The 26,771-nt window shown below is 39.0% G+C and overlaps 1 protein-coding gene across 1 annotated transcript in view; it reads right to left on the bottom strand.

Annotated features, from left to right (window-relative positions):
* Window positions 1-382: 382 nt before the first annotated feature.
* The window catches only part of spen (spen family transcriptional repressor), a 90,055-nt gene continuing 63,666 nt past the window's right edge, over window positions 383-26,771 (bottom strand). Inside the window, exons 8-15 of the mRNA XM_072245273.1 lie at window positions 26,179-26,292; window positions 24,845-24,958; window positions 24,224-24,328; window positions 13,490-22,057; window positions 4,307-4,687; window positions 3,748-3,942; window positions 3,469-3,627; window positions 383-2,232 (exon numbers count right to left, since the gene is read on the bottom strand). Coding sequence (XP_072101374.1) covers window positions 2,101-2,232; window positions 3,469-3,627; window positions 3,748-3,942; window positions 4,307-4,687; window positions 13,490-22,057; window positions 24,224-24,328; window positions 24,845-24,958; window positions 26,179-26,292 — 9,768 coding nt within the window. The 3' untranslated portion in view covers window positions 383-2,100. The remainder of the gene's footprint in view (window positions 2,233-3,468; window positions 3,628-3,747; window positions 3,943-4,306; window positions 4,688-13,489; window positions 22,058-24,223; window positions 24,329-24,844; window positions 24,959-26,178; window positions 26,293-26,771) is intronic.

Raw genomic sequence — 26,771 nt, 5'->3', positions numbered from 1 at the left:
CCTGTACAAAAGAACTTGATGTCATTGTACTGTAATGTGCACAGATCCACAGTATCAGTCTTGGATAATTATCTACCTAAAAACACCACTATAAATATCATATTTTTGTCTGAATGAAAATATATATCTGAAGTGTATGCAATGACTCCACTCATCAATATGACTAGAAATAGCATGTTAATTTAGTTAGAAAAATGAATGGCTTAACTTCAGCATAGATGAAATTCCATCAAGTTTTAAGAATGAAACTATTTAAATTGTATCTAATTTAAACAAATGCTTGACTAAGATATAAAATTCTAAGCATGTCCAATTTCAGATTTTAATGTTTGAACAGACTTAAAATTCAATTATCACTATAATTTAATTTTTTAAACATAGGAACTGTGACACTTTTCTGGGAAGAGCTAGGACAGTGTTAACTTGACATAAAGACAGCAGGGAAACTCCAATATATCCTAGTTCCACTCCATCTCCATATGTCAAAGGCACTATATTCCAAAATAGTCTTCACAATTGTTGATGAAAAAGAAATGACTTAAAATCTGAAAATAAACAGATTTGTTTTTTAAACTGAGCAAATTAATTCTGCTTTCTATACTTGCTCCCAGATCATCAGCAGTATAATTATATATTCACATAACAGCTCATTGTCAATAATTACACATTCACTACTACACTATTCCTTGAGATCACTTTTAGTGGATTCCATGGTCACAGGACAGGTCCAGAAAGTGCAGCTGCCATGATCATATGGGATGGCACAGCCTGAAACAGGCATTGTTGATGTTGAATTCTGTGAGACATCTTAAAGGTCATCTACTCATCAAAAAAGACATCTAGCAACACTGAATGATGCCAGATAGCAGGTAAGTTGTATGTTCAGTTCAGAGAGAAGACTACCATATCTTCTATAATGTGCTAAGATTTTTATTCTGTGTATCAAAATTATAAGTGCCTTCAACATTACCATGAAAGAATTGTTTTCGAGTTTTACAAATATTTACAGCACTGTGTAACACGGTTCAAGTCTGGGGGTTGGGTTTCCTTTCTTTTTTACACAAGTTAATCAGATCAGACCAAAGCACAGAATTCCAAAAGTACTATGTACAAACGCCATTAAAAAGTACAAGGAGACTGTTTGCTGTCAGTAGGTAGTTACAGCTAGTTACATGGCTGGCTCTGACAGCACAGCTCTCTTTTCTCAGGAGTACCAGTCCCCTTGTGTACCCTTCCTACCAGTTAGGAAAAGGGTGTTTATTTATTCAGTACCAGTTTTTGCTGTGTATTGGAGACCACTTTTCACCACATTGGCTTAAATCTGAGTTGGATTGCTCCAAAAAAAACAAAAAGGATTAAAAAAAAACAAGTAAAGACTGGAAAGAATTTATAAATTAATGAGATTGAACAGATGTCCTGACAAGCATAAAATACTCTCACATCTTGAAGGGCAGCGTTAAGGGAGCAGTGAAGCGCACTTAAGAATGAATGAAAGTACAAAGTCCGCATATGAAAATAAGATTTCTCTGAAAATGCATTTTGGCACAGGTAAAATTGTATGTTTTTTGTCATCTCAGCAAAGTTTGAATTCATGGTTCCAAGGTTTCAGCATTTCCCACCAGCTTTATTTCCCTTTTCAGCTTAAACTGTTCATCCCTCTTCTCTCAGCAACGGTCCATTTGATTCCTCAAAAGAAGATTTACAAAAGGAAAAGGTTGATCATTACTGTTTACGGTGGGGTTGAGAAGCATCCCATATCTGCCCTGCTGAAATAGGTAGCGATTTTAAGGTCCTGCCTTCCAGTCCGTCAGAGGGGTCCAGGATGCTACCATGATAAGATCCATAACAATCTACTGCCATACAGTCACCAAGTCACTAATATAGTGCAATGGTAATCCCAATTCACATAACAGGAATCGCCGAGAGTGCAGGATTACATAGAGGGGTTTCCACTCTGCCACTGGAGCCCACCGGTTCGCCCAGTACTGGAAACATTGTAAACACGTAGCTGCCCATTGTCCAAGTCGGGCCTTGCTTGGAAGAAGATTGGCAGTTGGCAGTGTAACGGAGTTCAAGATTAAAAGAGAGCAAACCAAATGCTCACACTGAAGCAATGACAATCATCAAATGGGGGGAGATGTTGGAGATGCTGGCAAGCAAATCTGGGGCTAGGCGGGATAGGTGACTTTCAGAGAATTCACAGGGTGGGAATATTTGAAGAACGTAAGCAGGCTGTAAAGAGAAAAAAAATACAAAATCAGTTTATGTAGTTTTCAAAACATTAGTGGATTTCATGTAGAAAGAAAGGTCACTTAAAATAGTAACATAATTCCCCGTGAACCATTTTGATGTGCAAAAGGACCACTAACAAGATTTAATTTTATTGGTGGGGGGGGGATGGTGAGGTGGTAAAAATCAGCTTCATTATGTCAAGAAGCTCAAAAACATTTTCATCAATATTAATTGTTTATAAATAGATCAGATTACTCATTAATTCACCAACCAGAAATACAGCATGATCAGGGAGAGGGAAAAAATACAGCATATCCAGCAGGCATGGAGATGACAGAACTGACCTAGATATGGTCAGATTCAGATTCAACGTAGGGTGGGAAAAACTAAAGTAAGGAATGAAAGAATGCTATACCTTCCTGCTGCCAACCACTTCATGCTCAAGTACATGCTATTATTTCAACATCTCATTGCAAAATGCAATTATCTATTTCTTACAGCCCACTGGAAACTCCTATAATATTGTTCAGTTACATTCACTGGGGTAGCACAGTATTTCCCATTATTGCAATGAAACGAATACAAAATAATACAAGTCAAAGAAAATTCTGTCACACTCCTGAATGAATGACATTGCTAGCAACACACCCCATGCTTGTTTAGCATTCCCACAGATGACAAAGGAAAAAAACGCACACACACAGAGCCACGAGGTAATGTTGCAACTCTATAAAACTCTGGTTAGACCAGAGTTCTGGTTGCTTAATCGTAGGAAGGATATGGATGTTTTAGAGAGGGCGCAGAGGAGGTTTACCAGGATGTTGCTGCATTAGAGAGCATGTCTCATGAGGAAAGATTGAACTTAGCTATAGCTTTTGTCTTTGGAGTAAAAGATGCCGAGAGGTCACTTGATAGAAGTGTATACAATGATTAGAGGCATAGATAGAGTGGACAGCCAGCATCATTTTAGGGGAGTGGAGGAGACTATAGGGGGATGTCAGAAGTAAGTTTTTTTTCCCAAAATAGAGTGGTAAGTGAATGGATGGTAGAGGCAGATACGTTACGTACATTTAAATGACTATTAAATAGGCATAAGGTTGAAAGAAAAATGGAGTGCTATGTGGGAAGGAAGGGTTAGATTGATCTTGCAGTAGGTTAAGATGTCAGCACAACATTGTGAATTGTACTGTGCTGTCCTGTTCTGTGTTCTAAATGAATTTCAATTTGACAAACTACCTGATTCGAGCCAGGATTTGGAACATTGATAATTCCAGCAGCTTGTTTGAGCTGTAGATAGCTGATAAAACCAGCCTTCAGTGACTCTGTCTGACTCACTACATCCTCCTGATCACGGCCACAAGGTAATGCTAATAGTAAGCAGTAATCAGTTTCCACCTGGAAAACAAAATTTGTGAATTAATTTTAAAACAAACAAGATTTCTTTCTTTGCAAGCACCATATTAAACTTACAATGTTAAAACAAAATGGCTATTGAGGCATTTTAAAGTCACTTACTGTCATTCTGCGTGCTACACCTTCTAGTTGTGTTGCTTCCAACCGCATGCGCTGAGCAATTCTGAGCGGAGGCCCACCCTCTGACGCTGGAAGTGACCGATGGGCCAGCACATTGTTGCCAGACACAAAATGTAGTTGTACTGCAGCTGTGTCATTCTTAAGAGCTAGCAGACCCTGCCACACAATCGGGTATTTCTAAAGATATAAACATTTCAAAATGTAAATCACAGTTAACAATCCTGAAAAATTACTGCACTTCAGCAGTATTAATCCCTTCTTGAAAAGCAGCTTATTCTTTAAATTCGAGTTAGAAGCATGTCATTTTTAATCATGGAAAAATGGTTAGGTGGAAGTATGAAACAAAGTGGACAAAGGTGTCAAGTAAAGTAACAACAGAGATAGATACTGGAGAAATAGTCATCACAAGATATCACCCGTACAAGCAAATAACTTCCACATTCAGTCTTAACACTTGTACATAGCTTGAAATATTCTTTTATTAAATTTAAGTTGTCATGTTAGTAAATAAATCGAAGATAGTGATGAAATTGATGCTTACAGTTAGAAGCTGCACCATGTCCACAGGTCTTTGTGAGCCTGATGACGTCTGTGGTTCCTGCTTTACAGTGGCTTGATGATCTGGCCTGGATATTACAGGTGACGGGGCTGCCCCTGGTGTTGAGGACTGTGTGGAAATAAACGATGACTGCTTTGGGGTTAGTGTTTGGTGAGGTGAGGACAGTTCATGTTTGATTGGCAAAGACACTCCAGTTGGAGAAGGATAGGAAGTTGGATTAGCTTCTGGTTGAACACGCTCTCTCTGTAGATGCTGCAGGTGAGGCGAGTGCAGTTCCACCTGCCCAGACAGTCTGGTATCCTGGGATATTTGTGGAGTTTTACTTCTCTGTCCAGGATGGACATGTTCTCCTTCTGAAATACCCTGTCAGAAATAGGTAAGTTTTACAATCATGAAATTGAAAATATTCTGGCACTCATTCTTCTCACATCAACTGCTTTTATTAATGAATTAAGACAACCTCAGCAAAATTGCATAATAATTCTGGCTCCTCAATGATCTGCTGTGACTTGTCATCTGGAAATTGCCTTTTCAGGCCTGCTTTTAATATTGAGAATTAGCTACCATCCCTCAATATTTTAGAAAAGTTGAGCAGAAATCTTTCATGGGAATGAAGAAATGATGTGACATATTATGTAGAAATAGAACTATACCCTTAATAGATAATTCCAAAATCAGAGAAATCCCTCGTTAATGGATAATATAATTTTGCAGTATCCTGGACTGAAATGATGGCTTTTGAAAGGACAGAAAATATTTCAATTAAAGATATAATTGAAGAATGGTAGTAGTGTGGAGAGAATTGAAGAAAAAATTCTCATTGAGAAGAGATCTGAAATTCTCAAGGCCACTAAATTCCTTAGTGGATCTTCCAACATAACTGTTTACATATCAATCTGTAGTTGGAATAGGAAAGCTCAAAGCCAGGACAAAAGTTAATACATTAGTCTTTGTTGGAGTCACAATAAGTCCTTGGTTGTTGTCACTGCTGAATATAGATAAAATAACAAATATCCAGACATACAAAAGCCCTGTGCATGCAACATGGGAGTAATCAGAAAGATGAGCAATAAACTCAATACTGATGACGATAATCAATTACAAGTGCCTTTTGAAAAAATGGGGAGAGCATGAGTGCAAAGACTCTTAATAAAAAAAAATGCGGTAAATGAGCAAACTAATTTTCTTCTGATGGTTACAGGAAGTTAGAGAGACAGATAAAACTAATCACCAAAAGCTTTGGAGTTGAAATCCATTATCTAGATAGTGCACTTCAGTTCAGTCAAGTCCGTGAGGCATCCTCAAGGAAAATAATTCAGTGACAAACACATACAAGAAAAAGTTAGTGAGCCCTTTGCAATTACCTGGTTTTCTGTATTAATTATTCATGAAATGTAGTCTGATCTTCATCTAAGTCACAATAATAGACAAACACAATCTGCCTCAATTAACAACAGACAACTGTACCTCTTCTAATCGTACTGAGTACACCATTTAAACAAACACAGTCTAGGTTCAAAAAAATTATGTGAACCTCTGGGGTAGTGCCTTCTACAAAAGCTATTTGGAATCAAGTGTACCAATCAATGAGATGAGATTGGAAGTGTAGGTTGTAGAGGTGCCCTGCCCTATAAAAAAGACACACAAAAACAGGTTACTGACAGAGCCTGTGCTTCTCAAGAAAGATTTGTAGCTTTGTTTATGTGCACCATGCCTTGATAAAAACAATTTTTAGAGGACCTTAGAAAAAGAATTGTAGAGATGCATGAAGCTGGAAAAGACTACAAAAGCATTTCTAAAGACCTGAGTGTTCATCATCAGTCCACATTAAGAGAAATTGTCAACAAATGGAGGAAATTCAGTACTGTTGCTACTCTCCCTAGGTGTGGGCATCCTGCAAAGATCACAACATGCAATGCTGAAGGAGGTGAAAAAGAACCCAAAGGTAACAGCAAAAGACCTGCAGAAATCTCTAAAACTTGCTGAAGTCTCTGTTCATGTGTCTACTATAAGAAAAGCACTAAGCAAGAATGGTGTTCATGGAAGGACACCATGAAGGAAACCACTGCTCTCCAAAAAAAACACATTGCTGTAAGTCTTAAGTTTGTAAAAGCCCACCTGGATGTTCCACAACGTTTCTGGGATAAAGTTCTGTGGACAGATGAGACAAAAATTGAACTTTCTGGCAGAACTGCACACTGCTATGTTTGGAGAGAAAAGGGCACTGTACACCAACACCGAAATCTCATTCCAATTATGAAGCATGGTGGAAGGAGCATCATGGTTTGGGGCTGCTTTGCTGCCTCAGGGCCTCGACAGCTTACAATCGTTGAAGGAACAATGAATTCAAAATTGTATCAAGACATTTTACAGGAGAATGTCAGGGTAGCGGTCCTTCGCCTGAAGCTTAATAGAAATTGGATGATGCAACAAGACAATAATCTGAAACACAAGAGTAAATCAACAACAGAATGGCTTAAAAAGAAGAAAATGTGGCCAAGTCAGAGTCCAGACCTTAACCCAATTGAGATGCTGTGGCATGACCTGGAGAGGGCTGTTCATGAAAAGGTATCCCAGAAATATTGAAGAACTGAAACTTTTGTTTGGAGGAATGGTCTAAAATTCTTCCTCACCATTGTGCAAGTCTAATCAGCAGCTACAGGAAAACGTTTGGTGGAGGTAATTGCTGCTAAAGGAGGTTCTACCAGTTACTAAATACAAGAGTTCACAGGCTTTTTCCAGGCTGGATTAAACAATGTCTTCAATAATGACATGAAAAGTACAATTTTTTCTGTGTTATTAGTTTAGGCAGATTGTGGTTGTCCATTATTGTGAAATAGATGAAGATCATACCACATTTTATGAGTAATTAATGCAGAAAACCAGATAATTGCAAAAGTTTCACAAACGTTTCCTTGCAACTGTAAAAGACAAATATGTAGGTGAAAAATAAAAAGTATTGACAATCTAAGTAAAATAATCAAAGCACTATAGTAGGTAAATTTTTCAATGAACATACTCAAAAAAGACATAGAAACTGAACCTACAAATTTGACAACCATTAAAAATAAATTCAATCCAATATAAAAAAGCAAAATTTACTACATTGCCATCGGCAGCGAAAGAAGGCAATCCCCAAGCTGCTATGTCTGGAAGTACAGGAAAATCACTTGACTTGAAACTTGCAGTGTCACAGGGTTCAGAGCCATTACAAGCTACGTTAATGACATAGATAATTAAACAGTCAACTCTAGCTATCTAAGCCTACTGACAGTACAAAGGTAGTTGGAAAACCTGGCAAACAAACTGCAAAGGAGTGCAAGCATTGAGCAAATGAACAAGGTGGAATGTAATTTGGGAAATAACAGAAAAACATGATTTTAGTACATAATTAGAAACCAATATATGTGGGTGATCCTTGGGACCAATGTCTCTGAATACAGAAAACAAAAAGCCAATATATAGCAAGTGACTGGAAAGCCAAAAGAAATGTTGTCATTGTCTAAAAGAAAAACAGGGTTCAGAATTATAAATGACAATAGTAAAAAATGCATTTGGAGTATAATGTGGACTTAGGGTCATTCTTTTTTGGAGTTGGAGGTGACAAGGAGGTTCAATTAAGAGATATGAAGTGAAATGCCTCAAAACTCACTGGGATCCCAAGAATAAATAACCGTCAGAATAGATTCAGAGAGGTCTTTTCCTCTGGCAGAGCAGTACAGCATTCAGGTGCTTAGTCTGCTCATTTTCTCCGTTTAAGAAACAATGTGAATCTTTAACATTTTCTACAATAGAAGGCTTGGTTGATCAGTCTCTGATTATATTTAATTATCAAATTTTCAAGTCCAGTTCTATATAAAAACTAAGGTAGATGTCTAAATAGATGTCATATTGTCTGTCAAGTCAAACTAGAGTTTCTAGAAAGTATTGGGACGTAGAGGCAAAAGAAAATAAAATTTAAAAGTAATAGCAAGAATCCACTGATAGACCGGATGGAACCCGCTGCCTGAGTGCTGCTTCTGCCTGGAGCATCGTGAGGACCTGGCAGCACCACAGCGGCAGTCCGGGAGCAGCGTTGGAATCTGCAGTAAGATGCTGAACTTTAAATAACTTGAGAGACTGTTTCATGGAAAACAGCACTGCTGTCACTGCATTTTGGGTTAGCGCTAGCTTCACGTCACGGGGATCATCGCGCGCAGGCGCTTCTGGGAAATGGTGCAAGGTTTAAGAAGAGCTCAGGAACCTTCGGGAAGGGTCGCCTGGTTTGAAAACATAACGGTCTATTAGGGAGCGGAGAGGTGCAGGTCGAATCCGTCTACAAAGTCCGGAGAGGTAGCCAGTCTTTTCACCTAGTGACTAATGTCTAGTGACTAATATCTAATGTCTAAAAACTAATGTCTAATGGCTAATGGTTGATGGAACTAATGGAACTATCAAACTGCCGCACTTGTGAAAAGTAAAAGGAGGAAAAAGGAAAAGTTGTTTGATCATTGAGTGGAACCTAGTTAAAAAAACCTTCCAGTAGATGCATTCAATCTCTTTCAAGTGGGGAAGCTGCACATGTTCAAGAAGAAAAAGAAATCCGACTTGACATTGTCCTTGTTACAGAATACCTTCAAGTCAGATTATCACCTCATTTCAAACCTTAAAGTATTTCAACTGTCTTCAAAAATTCCACATTACACAAAGAACACAATTCCAAATACTGTTATTTTTGAAAAATGATGCATTGCACTTATTTAAGCAATATTTAGTTTAGCAGAACTATTTTGGGCTGACCATATCAAAAAATGTCAAGTTTATGCATTCAAACAATTTTACTAAACAGTAACTATTGCAAGGACAATGCTTCAAGGAAGGTCTGAGAAAGATGTATAAAGATACACTCAGAACTAATGAGAAGGCCTGTGGGATTGACAATTTGATGTGTGGAATAGCCACATATTTTAGATTACGTGGCACACAACCTGCAAGATTATATATAGATCATGATTTTCAGTAGGTGTCAAAGGAATCTATGTAAGGTCTGCCAAGCCTTCAAAAAACTGTGCTACCAGTGTGACATATACTGTATGTTCTGCTTACGGATCAAGATTCAGCCATGCATCATACCTGACGATCAACAGATGAGATTGTGTGTTAATATTCAGAGCAGAGATCAATAGATTTTTTGGACTCAAAGTGCATAAAGGGACTCAGCAAGATAGTGAGTTTGAATTGGACAATCAGTCATTGAACAACAAGATAACCTGTCAGGCTTAATGGCCTATTCCTACTATTCTGTAGTTTTCTCAGAGGAACTAAAACCTCTCCCAAGCTTTGAGTCAATTCCCTTCCCCACTGTCATAGGTGAAACATTATCTGGTCATTACATTGTTACTAATTGTGAAAGCTTCTTACCAAATAGACTGCTGTGGTTCTTATATTATAAAAGCAATTATACTCATGTTAAGAATTATTGAAGAGATTTGTGATATCCAATGAATGTGAAAAGTCTTATTGCCTTGTATATGTTTATAAAAATTGGGTGTAATCTTTTAGATTAGATTAGATTCAACTTTACTGTCATTGTGCCGAGAACAGATACAAAGCCAATGAAATGCAGTTAGCATCCAACCAGAAATGCAAAGAATAGTGTTATTTACAAAATAACTGCGAATAAAAAGTAAGTGCTACAGCACACAAATGTAAAAGTACTGAGACAGTACAATATAGGTGTAATACTGTTTAGCGCTGTGATGTGAGGTTCAGCAGTGTCACAGCCTCAGGGAAGAAGCTCTTCCTGTGCCTGCTGGTGCGGGAGCGGAGGCTCCTGTAGCGCCTACCGGATGGGAGGAGAGTAAAAAGTCCATGGTTAGGGTGAGATGCACCCTTGATAATGCTCTTCACCCTGCCCAGGCAGCATTTATGGTAGATGTTCTCAATGGTGGGCAGTTGGGTGCCGATAATCCGCTGGGCAGTTTTCATCACATGCTGGAGTGCTTTGCGGTCCGATATGGGACAATTGCCTCAATTATAAGTGTGCATTCAAATAAACATTTCTCTAAAGGAAAAAGACCCAAGGGATATACACTGAGTGGTCACTTTATTAGATACACATGCTCATTAATTCACACATCCAATCAGCCAATCATGTCGCAGCAACTCAATATATAAAAGCATGCAGACATGGTCAAGAGGTTCAGTTGTTGTTTAGACCAAACATCAGAATGGGGAAGAAATATGATCTAAGTGACTTTGACCTTGGAATAATTGTTGGTGCCAGACAGGGTGGCCTGAATATCTCAGGAACTGCTGATCTCCTGCACAACAGTCTCGAAAGATTTCAGAAAATGGTGCACAAAACAGAAAACATCCAGTGAGCAGTAGTTCTGTGGGTGAAAATGCCTTGTTAATTAATGAGGTCAGAGGAATGGCCAGACAGGTTCAAGGCTGACAGGAAGGCCACAGTAACTCAAATAACCATACATTACAACTGTGGTGTGCAGAAGGGTATCTCTGAATGCACATGTTGAACACTGAAGTGGAGGAGCTACAGCAGCAGAAGACCATGAATATCCACTCAGTAGCCACTTTAATAGGTAAAGTGGTCAGAGTATATGTAAACAAATCTTTGAATTAGCAACATGATTTGTGAAAACAGCTAAATATAAAGGATCCTCGATATTATAAGTAACATGTATCATATCTTCAACTTGGCAAAATACCCCAAGGTTAATTCACAGCAGCATTATCAAACAAACTTTGGTAACAAGCCATAAAAGGAGATAATTAGGTTAAGTAAATTTTTATATGTAACATGGAGGAAAGAAGAGTATATAGAGGCAGAAATACTTGGGAAGGGAGTTAGTTCCAAAGCTTAAGGTAGAGGTAGTTAAAGACTCATCAACTACCGCTGAAGTGATAAAACTAGCCACACACTAAAACTGGAGAACAGTATTGAAGCTGATTGGGTTGAATGAGTGTATAGAAATAGATAATGGCAAGACTCTGGAGGAATTTGAAGATTACACAAAATAATTTTAAATAAAGGTGTTGCTAGATAAGGAGCCAATGTAAGACAAAGTACATAAGGTTGTTAAGTGAATGGTATAACTTGGGTAAAGCTTTGAACCAATGTTTCAAGGCCAGTCAGACTCCTCTTGGAGGAGTCTGATCCAAAGTAAAAAAAAAGTGATAGATGAAGGATTCAGAAGCACATGATCTGAAGCAAGTAAGTGGAGAAAATAATAATAACATGCAAGTAGGAGGTCTGACAATGGAGAAAATAAAATAGCTGAGAGTCAATTTGTATTGCTGTCGCTATTAATCTGGTTCAGCAACAGGCAATGGCTGGGAAGACAGATGAAGGTGATGGCTTTAATCTTCTTAATTATTTTGGTGAAATATCTACTCAGCCAAAATAAGGTGTTGGAGAAGTAGCATACTTTTTTTAAAAAAACTGCAAAGGGTTGAATTCCAGAAGTGACTAAGAGTGACTTTCCTTGACACCTAGGTGACATTTGACTAAATGTGGATCACGGAGCCCTGTAAAAAATGAAGTCAATGGACATAAAATAAAAACACTGACAGAACTATCTAGCCTGACGTACAATGGCAAGCAATACTGACACAAAGAGCCCATCATCATTCTAGCAATTCCAATGACCAGAAACATAACTGAACCACTGACATAAGCACCATGGTTATAATGGGCACAAGCTGGGGATCCTGCAGTGAGTGACTCACTTATTGACATTCCAAAGTCTTCACATCATTAAACAGATTGTTAAGAGCATGAAAAATTTCTCCACTCGACTGTATGAATGGAATACCAACAATTTTCTAGAAACTTGATACCATCCAAAACAAAGCAGTTCACTTGATTGGAACCCCATCAACTCTCCTAAACATTAACTCTCTATACCACTGGTAGATATTGACTTTAGAGTTTACCATCCACGAAGTTGCCTGAGCTACTCTAATATCAAACTGGCCACAACAAAGGAGAAAGCCAATTTGGATGTAGGTACATCAGCACCTGCAGGTTCTCCTCCCAATCACACACACTGAGTTGGAAAAAATAACACTGGTGCTTCATTGTCACCAGGTTTAATCACAAATTTCTCTCCCCAGATGCACTCTGGAATATCTTCACCAGAAGAACTGCAGAGATTGAAGGCCTGGCTCACTACCAACTTCCCAAGGGCTAGCAGGAATGGGCAATAAATGCCAGCCTTGGCAGCAATGCCCACATTCTGAAAACTGAATGCAAAAAAAAAATGGGTGACTCAAGTGAAAGAGACAGCATTCAGGTAGAGCCATGTGTTATCAGAGTACATGCAAAATATTTTCAGATCATATTACTAAGGGGTTAGATCAAGATTAAGAAACAAAGAATATTCTAAGAATACTTCTGATATAATGGTGTGAGTTACATGCTAGAGGCAGAGAAAAAAAAACAAGTTAACAATAAACTGTTATAAATTGCCCATTTCAGGGGAAAATGAAAAATATCACAATCTTTCAGACTGCAAAGCAGTTAAATGGCAACATGAACTAGAGTGCTCAATTAAATTTTACTCCCTAAAGCAAAGAATATTATGAGAAAATCTAATAAAGGCATTTAACATCATTAAAGGGTGCTAAGAGCGCAAATTAATGAAAATTGTCATCATAAGCAGAAGGGTAAGTAACCATAAGGTGTCCATTTAAGGTAAGAGCAAATGAGTCAGATTTCTTTTTGAATATTGCTAAGTATTATGATTTAGAATATGCCCAAAATTATGGTGGAACTGGATGGAAAATAGAATTGAAAAAAAGAGCATTCAAGAAAGAGTACAGAAATAATCTAAATTGCTCATTCAAAAGCTGGTACGTGCCAAATACCCTCCTGGATTTTATGATTCCGAAATCCTAAGAATTAATCTAAACTGTGGAATTTAAGCAACTTCTAAAAACTGACATATAGAGTAAAACTCAAAAGTTTAGCTGACTTCATAATTTGTTTATAGAATACAATGAACATCAGAATTGATGAGTGCAGACTTCTTGTTCTTCACAAACATATTTTACAAGCTACATTATATTTCTTCACTAATAAATTACCATAGATAAGAATAATCTCAAAACAATAATCAGTTTTTAAAAGGGAAATAATTGAGAGAGGAAAATTGCTGTACATACCTGAGGTGTCATACTTCGTGATGGCAGGTTTATTCCACCAAACTGTGGATGACCAAGATGAGAAGGATGGAAGTTCCGAAGATCTTGGTATCGTGGATAGTCATGGAAGGAACTAGGAACCTGGTGCATGAGCTGAACACCGTGGGAGACCATTACAGACTGCGACATGGGCATTCCAGGGGGGACATTGATCAGCCGAGCTTCACTGTGAGGGGACTTCGCCATTTTCACTTCAGATGTCTTAGGAGCTTCTTTTGCTGGCTGAGGGGTTTTACTAGTTGGAGGAGTTTTAACTGACCCTTCTGGAGTCCTGGCTTGTCTGGATTCATTATGGACATCGCCAACTGCCGTTAGAGGTGGATACATCATCCGAACATCACGCAGCAGCATCTCCTGGGGGACATTATATTGGTCTAATCGTAAACTTCCAGGATGAATTCTGTATTCTGGCTGCATCACAAGGACATCAGGCTGTAGGGGACCCGACCCCCTTCTAATCCCATGATAATGGATTAAATCATCATCAGGTTGATGCTGATTGGGTATCTGAGGCATGCACAAGTCCCTGATAACCGTTGACTGTGGCGTGTTTGATCGCTGCGAACGAAGTTCCATCTGAGATTGAAGCACAGCTCTAGGGGATGGGTGATGAGCTTCAGGTCTAATTCCATATGGGATACCTGGTACTGAAGGGGCATTCATTCTTACTTCACCCTGAGAAAGGTGTCCTAAGGAGACTACCTGAGTCTGTGTCACACTGTGAGGAGGCATGATTACAGACTGTTCTGGTAAATGCACATTGGGAACAAATTGTGCCATTGTGAGGCCAGCATTCAGAACCATGTTTGCATTTATTGACTGAGAAGCAGATGATGTACTACTAGGCTGGCATACTTTGGGAAATGAGGAAGGAGAATGAACAGATGTGTGTGGGGAATGAGGTTCCTGTTTAATAGAAACTGGCAGAGATAGAGCACGTTCTGTTGGGGTGCCACGACCAGAACTGATGTGGTTAGTGTCTGACTGCACCTTACTTGGTATAGCAGCATGGTGAGTGCTGATTCCTGGACTCAGTGTTGACTGCTGAGTTACTTTGACAGGTTCAAGTTTAGGAACAACTGGTTCTCCACCTTTTTTGTTAGTAGTTATAATGTTTGGCAGAAGATTGTATACAATCTTCACCGATGCTGGTTGAGAAAGGATGGCAGATTCAGATTTCTCAAGGATCTGATGCTCCTGTTTAACACTTGAAATCACAGGTGGTGTATTATATGACTGCGCACCGCCATGTCCTGCAAGTATGCTTGAAGAATGAGTGCCAATCACATTGTAGCCTGTTGGAGTTTGTGACCCTTTTGTCACAGGTTGTGACTGCGAAACTGGCTCCTGTTTGGCTTGTGACTTGGACACAGATTGCTGAAACTCTATGTCTACTGCACTAGCAGGTGGAATCTGGCTGATTGGAGCACTTATTCGTTGAGGACCTTCTGTCTTCTGGCCAGAGTAGCTCAGTACCACAACCCCTTCAGATGTATTTACTCTAAGCCCTGGACTTGACCCCTGATTTAATGGGATATTATCCACTGACCTTGGCTCATCCGCAATATATGCCATTGTTCCAAGTTTGTATCTGCTGTTTTCAGTCAAGTTTGATCTATATTTCTGTTTTGTCAGAGACATATTTGGGAGGCTGGGTGATTGAGATGGAAGATTACCAGGGCCTCGGTTGTTCACCGAAACTTTTGCCATTTCCTCTTGGTCTAAACTTGGTGGCATTCTGCTTATTACTGAAGTAACTTTAGGTGAGATCAACGAACTAACATGTTTTTCTTTTTCATTAAAGGTTGGTACCTCTGCTAACTGTTGCCCTGCAGTAGTGCATGGTGGAACTGCAGGCTTCTCATCCAAGACCAGTTTGTTGATTTCAGCTGAAGGAAACGCTTCCTCTGTCCGAACTGAAGTCAATGGTTCATTTATAGCTGTGGTAACAAATGTTGTAGGGACTCCTGTGGCTGATACATACTTTGGCTCCATGAGAATTTTCCGCAATGTACTAGAGTTTGTGTCAAGATCTGAAGCTTTGGTATCTGGGGGAGGAGCAGCAGGAGGTGGTGTGGAACAAGAACGGGATGCTTCATGTCTTGAAATCCAGTCTGACATAGCCCCAGAACTAACATGCGTAGTTCCTAAAACAGGTGCCGGACTTACTGAAACCTTTGCAGTGGTGGTGGTTGGGAGTGCATTAATAGCCAATCTTGACATGCTTTGCTTAGGTTGAGACTCAGGTGTATGATCATTGAGTTGTTTTAATTTAAAATATGGAGGACTTTTGTTATCCTCATTACATGAAGAATGCTGTGGATCCTGAGGTGAAATAGCTTCTGTTACTGATTCCTTACTTGGTACAGTAACTTTCATTTCATCAGGTTTACACTCTTCTAATCTAGCCATATTATCAACACCACTCTTGGGAACACAAAGCGGTTCCACCACTACTCTCTTTGTAGGTTTTTCTACAATGGTTTCTGGTGTAACAGTGCTTTGCTTTATGTCAGTAGAAACAGACACTGGTTCAGGTTCAGAGCTGTTGTCGTCTGCTAGTTCCCCTTTTCTGCCAGTGCTTCCTCGCCTATTACGTCTCGACGTTCGAGGTTTTGAACGCCCTCTGCGACTTGGAGTTCGTGGGACTTCAACGGGTTCTGGTTTCAGAAGGTTCTCAGTTTTCTGGGAGATAATTTCAGACTGCTGGAGGCACATGTCAGGATCTTTTACCTCAGACAAAGTAGTTAACAGAGCAGATCTGGAAACTGAACTGACTGAAACTGCTGACTGACTGTCCACCACTGAAGTTTTAGAAGCTAAACTGTCTGAAGATACAGCTGGGGAAGCAAGACTGACTATTCCAGTGGGAGTTTCAGAAACTACATTCTCAATTGAAGTTGGAGCTTTGGAAATCACACTTTCCACTGAGGCAGGAGCCTTAGATATCACACTTTCCACAGAGACAGGAGCCTTAGATATCACACTCTCCACTGCAATAGTGCTTTTAGATAACACACTCTCTTCTGAGACAGGAACTTTAGAAATCATGGTATCTAATGAGGCTGAAGCTTTAGAAATTACACTGTCTGCTGCGGTGGAATCCACTGGTGTAGTAGCTTCAGATACTACATTACTTGTTGAGGTAGTAGCTTTAGAAATTATGCTATTTGTTGAAGAGGGAACTTCAGAAACTGTTCTTTCTACTGAAGGAACTTCCGAAGACATAGTCTCTGTTGATACGGGAAATTTAGAAACTGAATGGCCTGAGGGTGGGGCTTTCGAAATACCACGATCTGAAGTTGGGATTTTTGATACCAAACGATTTGAGGGTGATGTTTTTGTCAACAACCGGCCTGAGGCACCAACATCATTATTAGACTCTAATATATTTACAACTGCCTGATCAGTTTCAGGCTGTAATGCATCTGAGGGTGTAGGGAGCACCATCTGATCTTCAGAGATGCCTGCCACAGTTTGTTCAGCAGAATATCTCGGAGCAGACGTGAAGTTGTCAGGTTCTGCTGATTCATCTGCAATAATGGAGTCAATGGCAGCTGCAAGTTCAGTTTCACTTGCCTGATGAGCAGGCTTTTCTACTTCTTCCTCTGGCCTAACATCAGGTTCACTTGTTGTCTCTTTATAAGGATGTACAGTTGGGATTTCTGTTAATTTTGCAATGTTCTCTACTGCTCTTTCAAGTTCTATCTGTTTAGCACGTTGTACAGCTTCTGGCGAACACTCAAGTTTTGGGGTTTCTTTTTCTGGTGATTTTGGTGGTTCTGAAAATGGATTACTTGCTTCTTCTTCAATTAATTTGGGTGACTGAATGTCATTTTTCACGGAGTCTTTCTTTACTGTTCCAGTCATCTCTACATCACTTTTACTAACTTTTAACTCTTCGGTATTTAATCTTATTTCCAAATTTCGTAAACTCATTTTGTCTTCATTGGTCTTAGAATTTCTTCCCCTTCCGCACTTTGATTTTGAGCTTTTCTCCAAAGTTTTTTTATCTATTATTTCACTAGGGTTTTTATCTGAAGGACATTTTTCTGATGCAACATCATTTTTGTCTGCTTTTTGATCAATTACCATCTCACTTTCCTCTAGTGAGGTTTTTATATTCTCATTTGAACTTTGCTCAGCTAAGGGTTCTGCAACTTCATCTCTATGGTCAACACAAATCTCAGATGTCCTTGATTCTGTTTTAAACCCTTTTTTCCCTACGTGGCTGCTAAAAGCAGCTGAAGCAGGTAAAGAATGTAGAGCTTTCTGCGATCTTGGTGATTTCCAGCCTTCAACAGGTTTTGTGCTTTCAGTGCTATCTTTAGTTTCTGTTTCTTCAACTTCTTGTTTTACCTGGTCAGCTTTAAAACATGGAACCTCTTCCCCTGGTCTACGGCGGGATTTTGGGGGTCTACCCCGTCGTGGTGGTGTTTGTACATTTGATGGTTCCTGAGTTTCTTTATCACCTCTTTTCCTGGTTGACCGTGATGTATCAGCTGAATCCTTTAGATTTGGGCCATCATCAACTGTCGCGTAAACTGATCGCACATTTCTGCGTCTTGTTCTACCTAATGGCAGACTTGGCTCCACTGTTTCAGACTCTGGGGCAGAACTTGGAGACTTTGCTGTGTTTTTGGAGGCTCTTTCTATTTCCAATTTCTGTTCCTGAACTTTCTGAGTGTCAACACGGGGTGACGATGACCTCTTCAGCTTTTCACGGTCTATCCTCTCACTTTTTCTTGTTACAGGTTTTTCTGTGATGGCTGCGGTAACTGCTTGAAGTGGAGCCTTTGTTCTTTTGGTTTGAGAAGACTTTTTCTCTTTTACACCTACAGAAGGTTCTGCATCTATCTCATTATCCGAAATCTGTGGTTGTACCTCCAAATGTTCTTCTAGTTGGATGACATCAAACTGGACAGTGGTAGAAGGATTTTTATCTCCTTTATGGTCTTCTGCTGTCACCTCTTTTTTGTTAGTTTTGGAGGAATCTGCACCAAGTTCTTGCGCTTCAGTTTCAGGACTTATGCACTTTTCTTGTAAGTCAGCTCCCCCTGGAGTTGGTGGTTTAATATTCAAATAAGAGGAATGTTCTCCAGCTGATATTTCCTCCTCAGTAGTCACAAGATCTGGAGTAACATTTGCATCTAATTGCTTGTTTACAATAGGTTCTACTTCACAAGGGCTCACACTTACAACAACAGGTTTCAGGACATCAGCTGCGGAAGCAAACTCTGTACGATTCTCTGTTGAGCTGGAAAGTACATTTTCTACCACTGACGCTTCGTTCACTACTTTATTCTGTACTGTATCTTGCTGTTCAAGGGGAACTGCCTGGGGAACAACTGATGACGGAGGTGGTATATGAGTCCTAAAAAGTGGCGTAGCATTCTTTACCTCTGATTCAGGAAGAGATTCGGGTGTTTTAGGCTGAATTTCTTTTTCAACTTCTCGTCGCTCAAGTTCCTTTGGTTTCTGATCCTTTTCCTTTTCTTTTTGCTGCATACGTGTCAATTCAATGAACCGACTGTGAAACAAGACTACAGGTTCTTGCATCAGTTCTAGGGTGTTATTGGAACCATCCACGGATCCCTGCCTTCCAAATAATTTACCAGAAATTACATCCAAATCATCATCTTTTCTTTCAAGGTGCTGTAGACGTTTTGAATCCTGCTCAAAAATTGAGCTATGCAGGAACCGGGAAGCAAATAGTTCCTGCCTTTCCTGCTCATCTTCCTTATGGTCTTCCTTCTTTTCATCTAATTTACCTTCAGAATCTGTTCTAATTTTTTTCTTTTTCATATACCAAGAGGGGATTGGCCTTGGTGCTGATTCCACCTTTTCCTTATCTTTATCCTTTCTAAAATTGGCAAATCTAGAATCTCGATCCAGAAATGACCAATTTTCCTCTCGAGATGAAGACAGAGACTTTGCCCTTTCAAGTAGAGCCTTAGTGTCAGGAGTAATCGTCTTGTCAAGAGCAAAGGAGTAGAACTTGTTTCTTTCTAGAGAACTGGATAGCTTTAAGTCTGATATCCTATCTTCCCTATTTCGGTAAAACAAAGGAAATCTAGAACTTTCAAAGGACGTTGAAGCTTTAGGCGAATGAGATTTATGTTCATTATCCTCATCAGAATCACTCGGTACCTCACCTGGTTCTAGCTCACGCACTGAACGCTTGCGAATTCCATCTCGTTTTATAATGCTACTTGGAAAACTAACATCAGATCTACATGCATCAAGTTTCAAACGTGTTTCCCAACGAGGTGTCTCCTCTTCAGAGCTCTGGGATGTTATTTTAATTCTAGACAAATCTAATACTTGTTCTCGCTTATTTGATTCATATGCATTGCACTTTAAAGGTTCTTCTTTAATTGGAATTTGAATGGTGGAGTCTAGTTTGGGAGAAACTTTAGATTCTTTCAGTAACAATGTCTGATGTGGAGAGTCAGAATTATCATCCTCATCTTGATAAGACAGTATATGTCGAAACCCGGGAGAAAGGACGGTTTTTTCAGAATCCTCACTTTGCTGCCGAGAACTCCTGTAATTCCTCTCTCGTTTCATGCTAATTTCAAAATCAAATTGGTCAGTTTTTCTCCGCTTAACTGGAGGAGAGTCATCTGTAACATCCTGAGGTGGCTTCCCCACTTCGTGGACCAAACTTCTTCTCTCAAATTCGTCTGCATTCTCTTTTTTGGGGCTGTTAAATTTTTCTGATTTTGCCATCTCCATTTCCTGTTGCTGCTTAAGCCGGCGGTTCTGCTCCATTTGTTTCCTATAACTCTGGGTGTAATCGATATCAATCCCAGGTTTCTCCTCTGTGTCAGTGGTCTGCAGTTTTTCATGGGTGGTCTTGTGATCATTTGTTTCTTCAGTGCCACTATACTTTCTCTTTCGTTTATCTCTTTTAATTTCCCCTTCTCCAGACATCTCATCAAGATGTGGAGGCAGCTGCTGAAGAATTCCCTTAGTCAGAGGTTTCAGTGTGCTCACTTTCTTCAATCCAGTTTCTTGAATATCCACCAATTCTTCAGATGGCTCACTTAATCTACACTGTACCTCTATGCTGGACCGCAAGCCAATCCCTGCAGAAACAGTGGAAGACTCTTGCCCTTCTCTGGGGCTAAATGCTGGAACCAATTTTTCTTGCTTAATTTTTCTGTGCTCTCGTTTGAGTGCCTCTTTCCGCACCGGTCGTCGGTCCAAGTCTCCTTCTTTACCCACTTCTCTCCAGGGAGCCAACTCCGGTTGTTTTTTTAGGCCTAGACATAGTTCCTCTTCCTCCTGACTGCTTCGTTTAACCTCTAACTTCTGCCTGTCTGTTCTTAAAGCTGGATCCGCAAAACGCCTCTTCCTCGCCTCCAGTTTGTCAATATCCATTGCATTTGGTGCTTCAGCACCCTGTTCGGGTTTGAGGTTCTTTTTATGCTTAATTTTCACTTCCTTATCCACAATTTCTATTTGGCTGGCAAGCAGTTTCTCTTTTAACAGTTTTGGCCTAGTAGGCTCCGATTTTGACAGCTCTGCTTTTGTTTGATCAAGTCGTGTTAACTGTACTTTATTTTGTTCCGTAGGAGGAGATTTGACACCATCATTCTCTGGCTTCCCTCTCAATTTCTCTGAAACCAAGGGGTCAATCACTTTTGTGTCTCTTTCCTTTACACGAGTTAAGACCACACATGGAATTAAATCCAAACGATTTTTTGAAGCTCCTTCTTTCTCTGCTTTTTCTTTCCCTTGTTTTACTTTACCCTTTTGTCCATCAGGATTTAGATCCCTATCCATTTCCTGGTCTGTTTCAGAAGATGGGGAACTTGGAGTTGGGGGTTTCACCTTACGTAGTTTGAGCTTTTCAGTTTTTTCCTTCTTATCTGGTTTCTCCACCTCAGATTTTTCAGTCTTTTTCACTCTTTCCAATTTGTCAACTTTTTCTTTTCGTTGAGTCCGTTTATCAATTCTTTCAGGCTCAAACAGCCGATCTTTCTCTTTTTCATTTTTATCATAACGATCTGGTCGGATTTTGTCAGGCTTATCAACTTTATCATATCGAGGAGGTGACAATGAGCTGCAACTACCACTACGATCAGAAGATCGACTATAAATTCTGCGTTCAGAGTCCATGCTGTCACTCTGATGCCTTTCAGATTGTGTTGGTGATGCACTACAACTCTGGGCTCTCCTTGAATGTGTTGGGCTTTGGCTTCGTTCGCAAGTTCGTCTTTCATGATCTCGTTCGCGATCAGATTCATAACGTTCTCTCTCTCTTTCCCTTTCTCGCTGTCTGTAACTGTACTCCCTTATGTCTTGTTCATAGGGATCTCTGTAGTCTCTATACTCCCGTGGATCCTCATAATAGCGAGGATCATAATAATCACCCTGGTAGGGATCCCATTCAGCATAAAAATCTCTACTTCTTGCCCGATAGTCTCTGCGAGGATCTTCCGGAAATACAGCAGCTGGGCCCCTTACTGCATCGAAGTATGCTCGATCTGTAGGATATTCGTGATATGATCCTCTCCGGTCCTCTCTGTTAATCAAAGAAATGTATATCAATTCAAATGTCATTGTTTTAAACAAATCAATGGCAGTATAAAATTAATTTTCTATTTGTAAATAGGCCATCGGCAAAATTAAATACTCTGGATTTGATCCTTGTTTCAAAGCAATTCTCTAATGGAAAACTGCAGACTTTTTTTTCCACAAGCTGTCGTTGACAGACATTCATTTGGTGATGCCATATCCTGAAGCTTTGTGCTACTGAAGTTTTCTAACTCTACGCCTTTAAATTTGTTTTGTTTTGCCAAGTCTTATCAGCACATATGACTGCCTGGAAAGCCTACCTTCTTGTATACAAACCAGAAAACTGCATAGGTTCAATGCTGACCTCTGGTGCTAATTTTGTGAATGTTTGCATGTTCTCCTTGTCACCATGTGGGATTTCCCCTGGGCACTCTTGTTTCCTCCCTTTCCCAAAAATGTGCTGGTAGGTTAACTGGTTAGTCTAAGTTGTCCTAAGTTGCAGGAAAATCAGCTGAGTTATTGAGAATGGTGCACTGAGGGGCAGCATAAAATCTATCGGTCGAACAGACTTCTTCGATGTCATATGAAAAAAAACAAAATAGAATATGAAAGGGCAGCATTTGTAAATTTCCATGTCATGGAAACCATTCCTTAAACAGGACAGCACAGATTGCCCTGTTCTGAAAATGTTACCATAGTCCGGGTAAAAAGCAATTCTTCTCACTGAATCAATGTAACACAGGGAGCAAAAAAAAACCATAATCTTTTGAAATAGGGAAAAGTAACTGGTGCATTGATGAAATTCTAGGACTATATTTGACATAAAAGACAGAAATCATAGGGGACATTACCTATTAACATTGGACATTTCATGTAGGCAACAGGCATAACACCTATTTCTACCCCCCCCCCCCCAAACGAAAAGTGTACTTCCTACACAGCTATTTCCATAACCTCTGGATAATTCATACTCAAGCAAGGACATCATCAAATGCTCCACAGAATGTATGGAGTTGCAATATTTGCTGATTAGTAAAGGTCCTACAATGGATTGATCAACAAATCATGGAGTCAGATAGCATGGAAACAAATCTTTCAGCCCACTGAATCCACACAAATCCCATTTAATCCTCCCTACACTATCGTCAGCTCTCCCCCAAAATAGTACCACTCAGTGAGTGCTTGGGCAATTTACAGTGGCCAATTAACTTATCAATCTGCACATATTTGGGAAGTGGATGGAAACCAGAGGAAACCCATGCTTTAATAGGGGGATATGCAAACTAATCACATAGTGCACCTGAGGTCAGGATTGAATGCAGATTGCTGGAGCTGCAAGGCGATGGTTCTATTTGTTGTGCTACTGCGCTGCGTGAATCTCATTTTGAAAGTATGTTATTATTTACTGAGTTAATGCTTGCAGTCACGAAATCATTAGTTTTTTTCTGCTGTAGGTTAAGAATCAAGTCCTTTAGGTTTCTGTCTTGACAACAGAAGATTCACAAATGGATGAGTGTCTTCACCAAGTCACTGGAGTCACTTTAAAAAGTTTGTTCTGTCTTCTTTATACAATGTGCATTTTATTAATTGATATCAAAATAAACAGCTGCACAAAAAATACCAATAATACAAAATGGTCATTTTGAATTTGGACACAAAGTCTGATATTTTTACCCCATGTTGAATTGATACATCCCTGATCAAAATTGAAGTGCAAGTTGAAAACCAGAAAATGAATTATAATGTTTAAACCTATATAATATCTGAATTAGGGAAGAGAGAATTATATTTGACTGCTATGGCCCTTGGACTATGCTAGGTATAGGAAAAACATAGTCTAAAGACTTAAACAAAGCTTCCTCCAGAGTACACCATTTTACCAACAATGGTTTTGAGAGGTAATTAAAACACTGGTGGCATGCATTGGAAACACATTTCGAATATACAAAGCTTCTACATTTTAAAGTTGCTAGGGCAAAAATAATGCATTTATGACTAAACAATCCATGGACATACAATCCCTAATTTATATATAATAAATGTTCAGACATCTAATTGTCAAAGTTGATCAAAAATCCTGAGCTGAACAGTGTAGTAAACCAGAAGGTCTTCACACTATATAGTTTTCATTGCTTCAGAAGCATTAACAAACTTAAAAAATAGATTCACTTGCCTTCTCTCTGCAAAGATTTCATACAGATCTCTAATATCTTGCCCAGAGACTTCCATTGAACGATAAAATGCCAACTGACTCTCACGGTTTGCAAAATCCACCTGTATGGAAGGTATCTCACTGTTAGGCATTAGAAGTAGAAACTATATCAAGTATGTATATTAAAAAAGACAAACAAATATAGCTGAATATTCAACTGCAAAGTTGAACTGGCAGCAAATAGTATTGTTTTAAATGCTTATGTTTCTTGCAAGCATTAAACTGCTTTTCCAATTCGCTTGCTAGTCATAATGCCACTTTAAGTTGCCGAATGCCAATAGAGTATGCTTTCCAATGTTATAAAATACAACTTTAAACTTTCTGGGTTTTTCTTTAGATTTAAACTAAATAATCCCCTTCAATGTTGCTATTATTTCATGCTCTGGTTTTGAATATAACACATCAGCATCTCATGCAATTCCACAGAACTGAGGAAGGGTTGGGAAAGTTTGTGTATGTGAGTGTGAGAAGACAGGGAACTTTGCAATAAACATCTACCTGAAAGACAGAAAGAGAGGAATTTTAAGAATGAAGAGAACGTGCACTCCTAGATTGCCCATGAACTCTCTTATACTAACCTTTATTCTATTTCCTCCAATCTTCCTGCCCTTGGTCTCCTGCACCGCTGTCTGTGCGCATTCAATTTCATCGTACAACACCAGAGCCATTCCTTTCTGACGATCCAACACAATCTGTCCCAGGAGGTAAAGAAAGAAGTCAGCTAGTTCCCTGAATAGGAAGGGCATGTAACTGATATCTGGCAGAATCTCTTGCGTGTTTGTGCATTTTTGAGAAGGGCCAAGTTAGAATTGATGTTTGATGTAATTTTCCTGTAAGTGATCCATAAGCAGAGAAGGCTACTAGAGCTCACATCAATAATGATTATAGTGAAGGTTGTTTACGTAGCTTATTCGTGAACAAGGGACCTGTAATAAAATGTTATTGGAGAAGTTGTGTATTAGAGAATGACATAGTGAATGACAAATTAAAAGATGAGCTGAAGATATAGAGAATGCTATATCAAAGAGATAATGCATCATCTTACTACTTTCACATCATTTTATACCCAGAAGTTAGCTGCAATGATAAATATAATTTTCAAATAAGTTTTGAACATATGATTTGTTTGATTCAATATCCTCTTAATAAAACTATTGCTGGTCTTACAACCAATTTCAAGATTTAAGATGAGAGAAATCAACACCATGGTCTTCCAAAATAACCCAGCAGAGACTGTAAAACAATGGCTCTCTACTGCCATTGCTATTGTTATATAATGCAACGGTTCAGTGCTCGGCAGCTCTTCACTGCCCGGTTACATTTTGGCGCTAAAATATAGAACTGCTCTATATGGACATAAATAAGATTTATCAGTAATTCACAGAGAAAGTCAGTTCAGTGGCTTTGGTGGGAATATTCATTAGGAATGAGATCTGACAAAGAACTTGCACCTGAAACGTTGAACAACGTTTTATTTCAGATTCCCTGTTCGTGAGCTGATTACTTGAACACGGTGGGGGAAAAAAATGATTAAATATGCCATGTTGTGGGCGACATTACAGGGACCAGACATTAACTCTTTTAAGCATTTTATTATTTAAACTGGTCAGAGCAGCAAATAAAATCTTATTAAGGAAATATTTTTTTTTAAAAAATTACGCTTAAATACTCCGAATAAAATGCATTTTTCACAAGTTTCTTTTAAGGTACAAAATAAAATTGAAAACTGACTAGATTAATATGCTTATGATACAAACTGATTATTATTATTTGCTTTTATCAGAACATGAAATGTATAGAAGGACTATTTTGAAGGGGAAATCAAAATCCAAATGATTGGAAGAAAATTCTTTTTGCTGCCAGTTGTTAATAACTTAAGGTGTGTAAACGAGCACTGCAAGAAGACACTTACTTTGAGCACAGGACCATAACGACAAAAATGCCTGGACAAGTATTGTTCAGTAATATTTGAAGATAGACCATCCAGCCATACACAATTGGTTGGCATACTCTTTCCAAATCCCAGCTAAGGAGAATGAGAAATAGAGAGAAGAAAATAAGTGTATTTTAATTGTAACAAAACTCAAGGACCTAAATTCAATAAGATTAAGCTATATGGTAGACTTTCATTTTTGCTAATGTCATTTAATTAATTGGCTCATGGCCAAAATTTACAAACACTACTTATCAATTATAGAATACATGATATAAAGATATTCACTGGAGATAATTGGTATAGAAACACAATGGAAATTTATTTATATTTTTTGAAGATTTTATTCATCATATCTTCTTTCACACATAATTGAATCATTCGTTATTTGGCAGCTGAAACAGGAACTCTGCACCTTTCAATTTCCTTGCAAGACTGGCCTTTCGGGATATACTCAAGCATGTTGGGATGACATTCTAAATTTCCCTCACTTCATTTGGGAATCTGCCGTTTCTTTCCATTACAGCTGAGCTAATTTCTCATGGAGTACTGATGCTACGTTTTGTAACTTC

The sequence above is a fragment of the Mobula birostris genome, chromosome 27 (assembly GCF_030028105.1).
Source record: "Mobula birostris isolate sMobBir1 chromosome 27, sMobBir1.hap1, whole genome shotgun sequence".
NCBI classification, from domain to species: domain Eukaryota; kingdom Metazoa; phylum Chordata; class Chondrichthyes; order Myliobatiformes; family Myliobatidae; genus Mobula; species Mobula birostris.
This window is presented reverse-complemented; position numbering and strand designations above follow the sequence as displayed.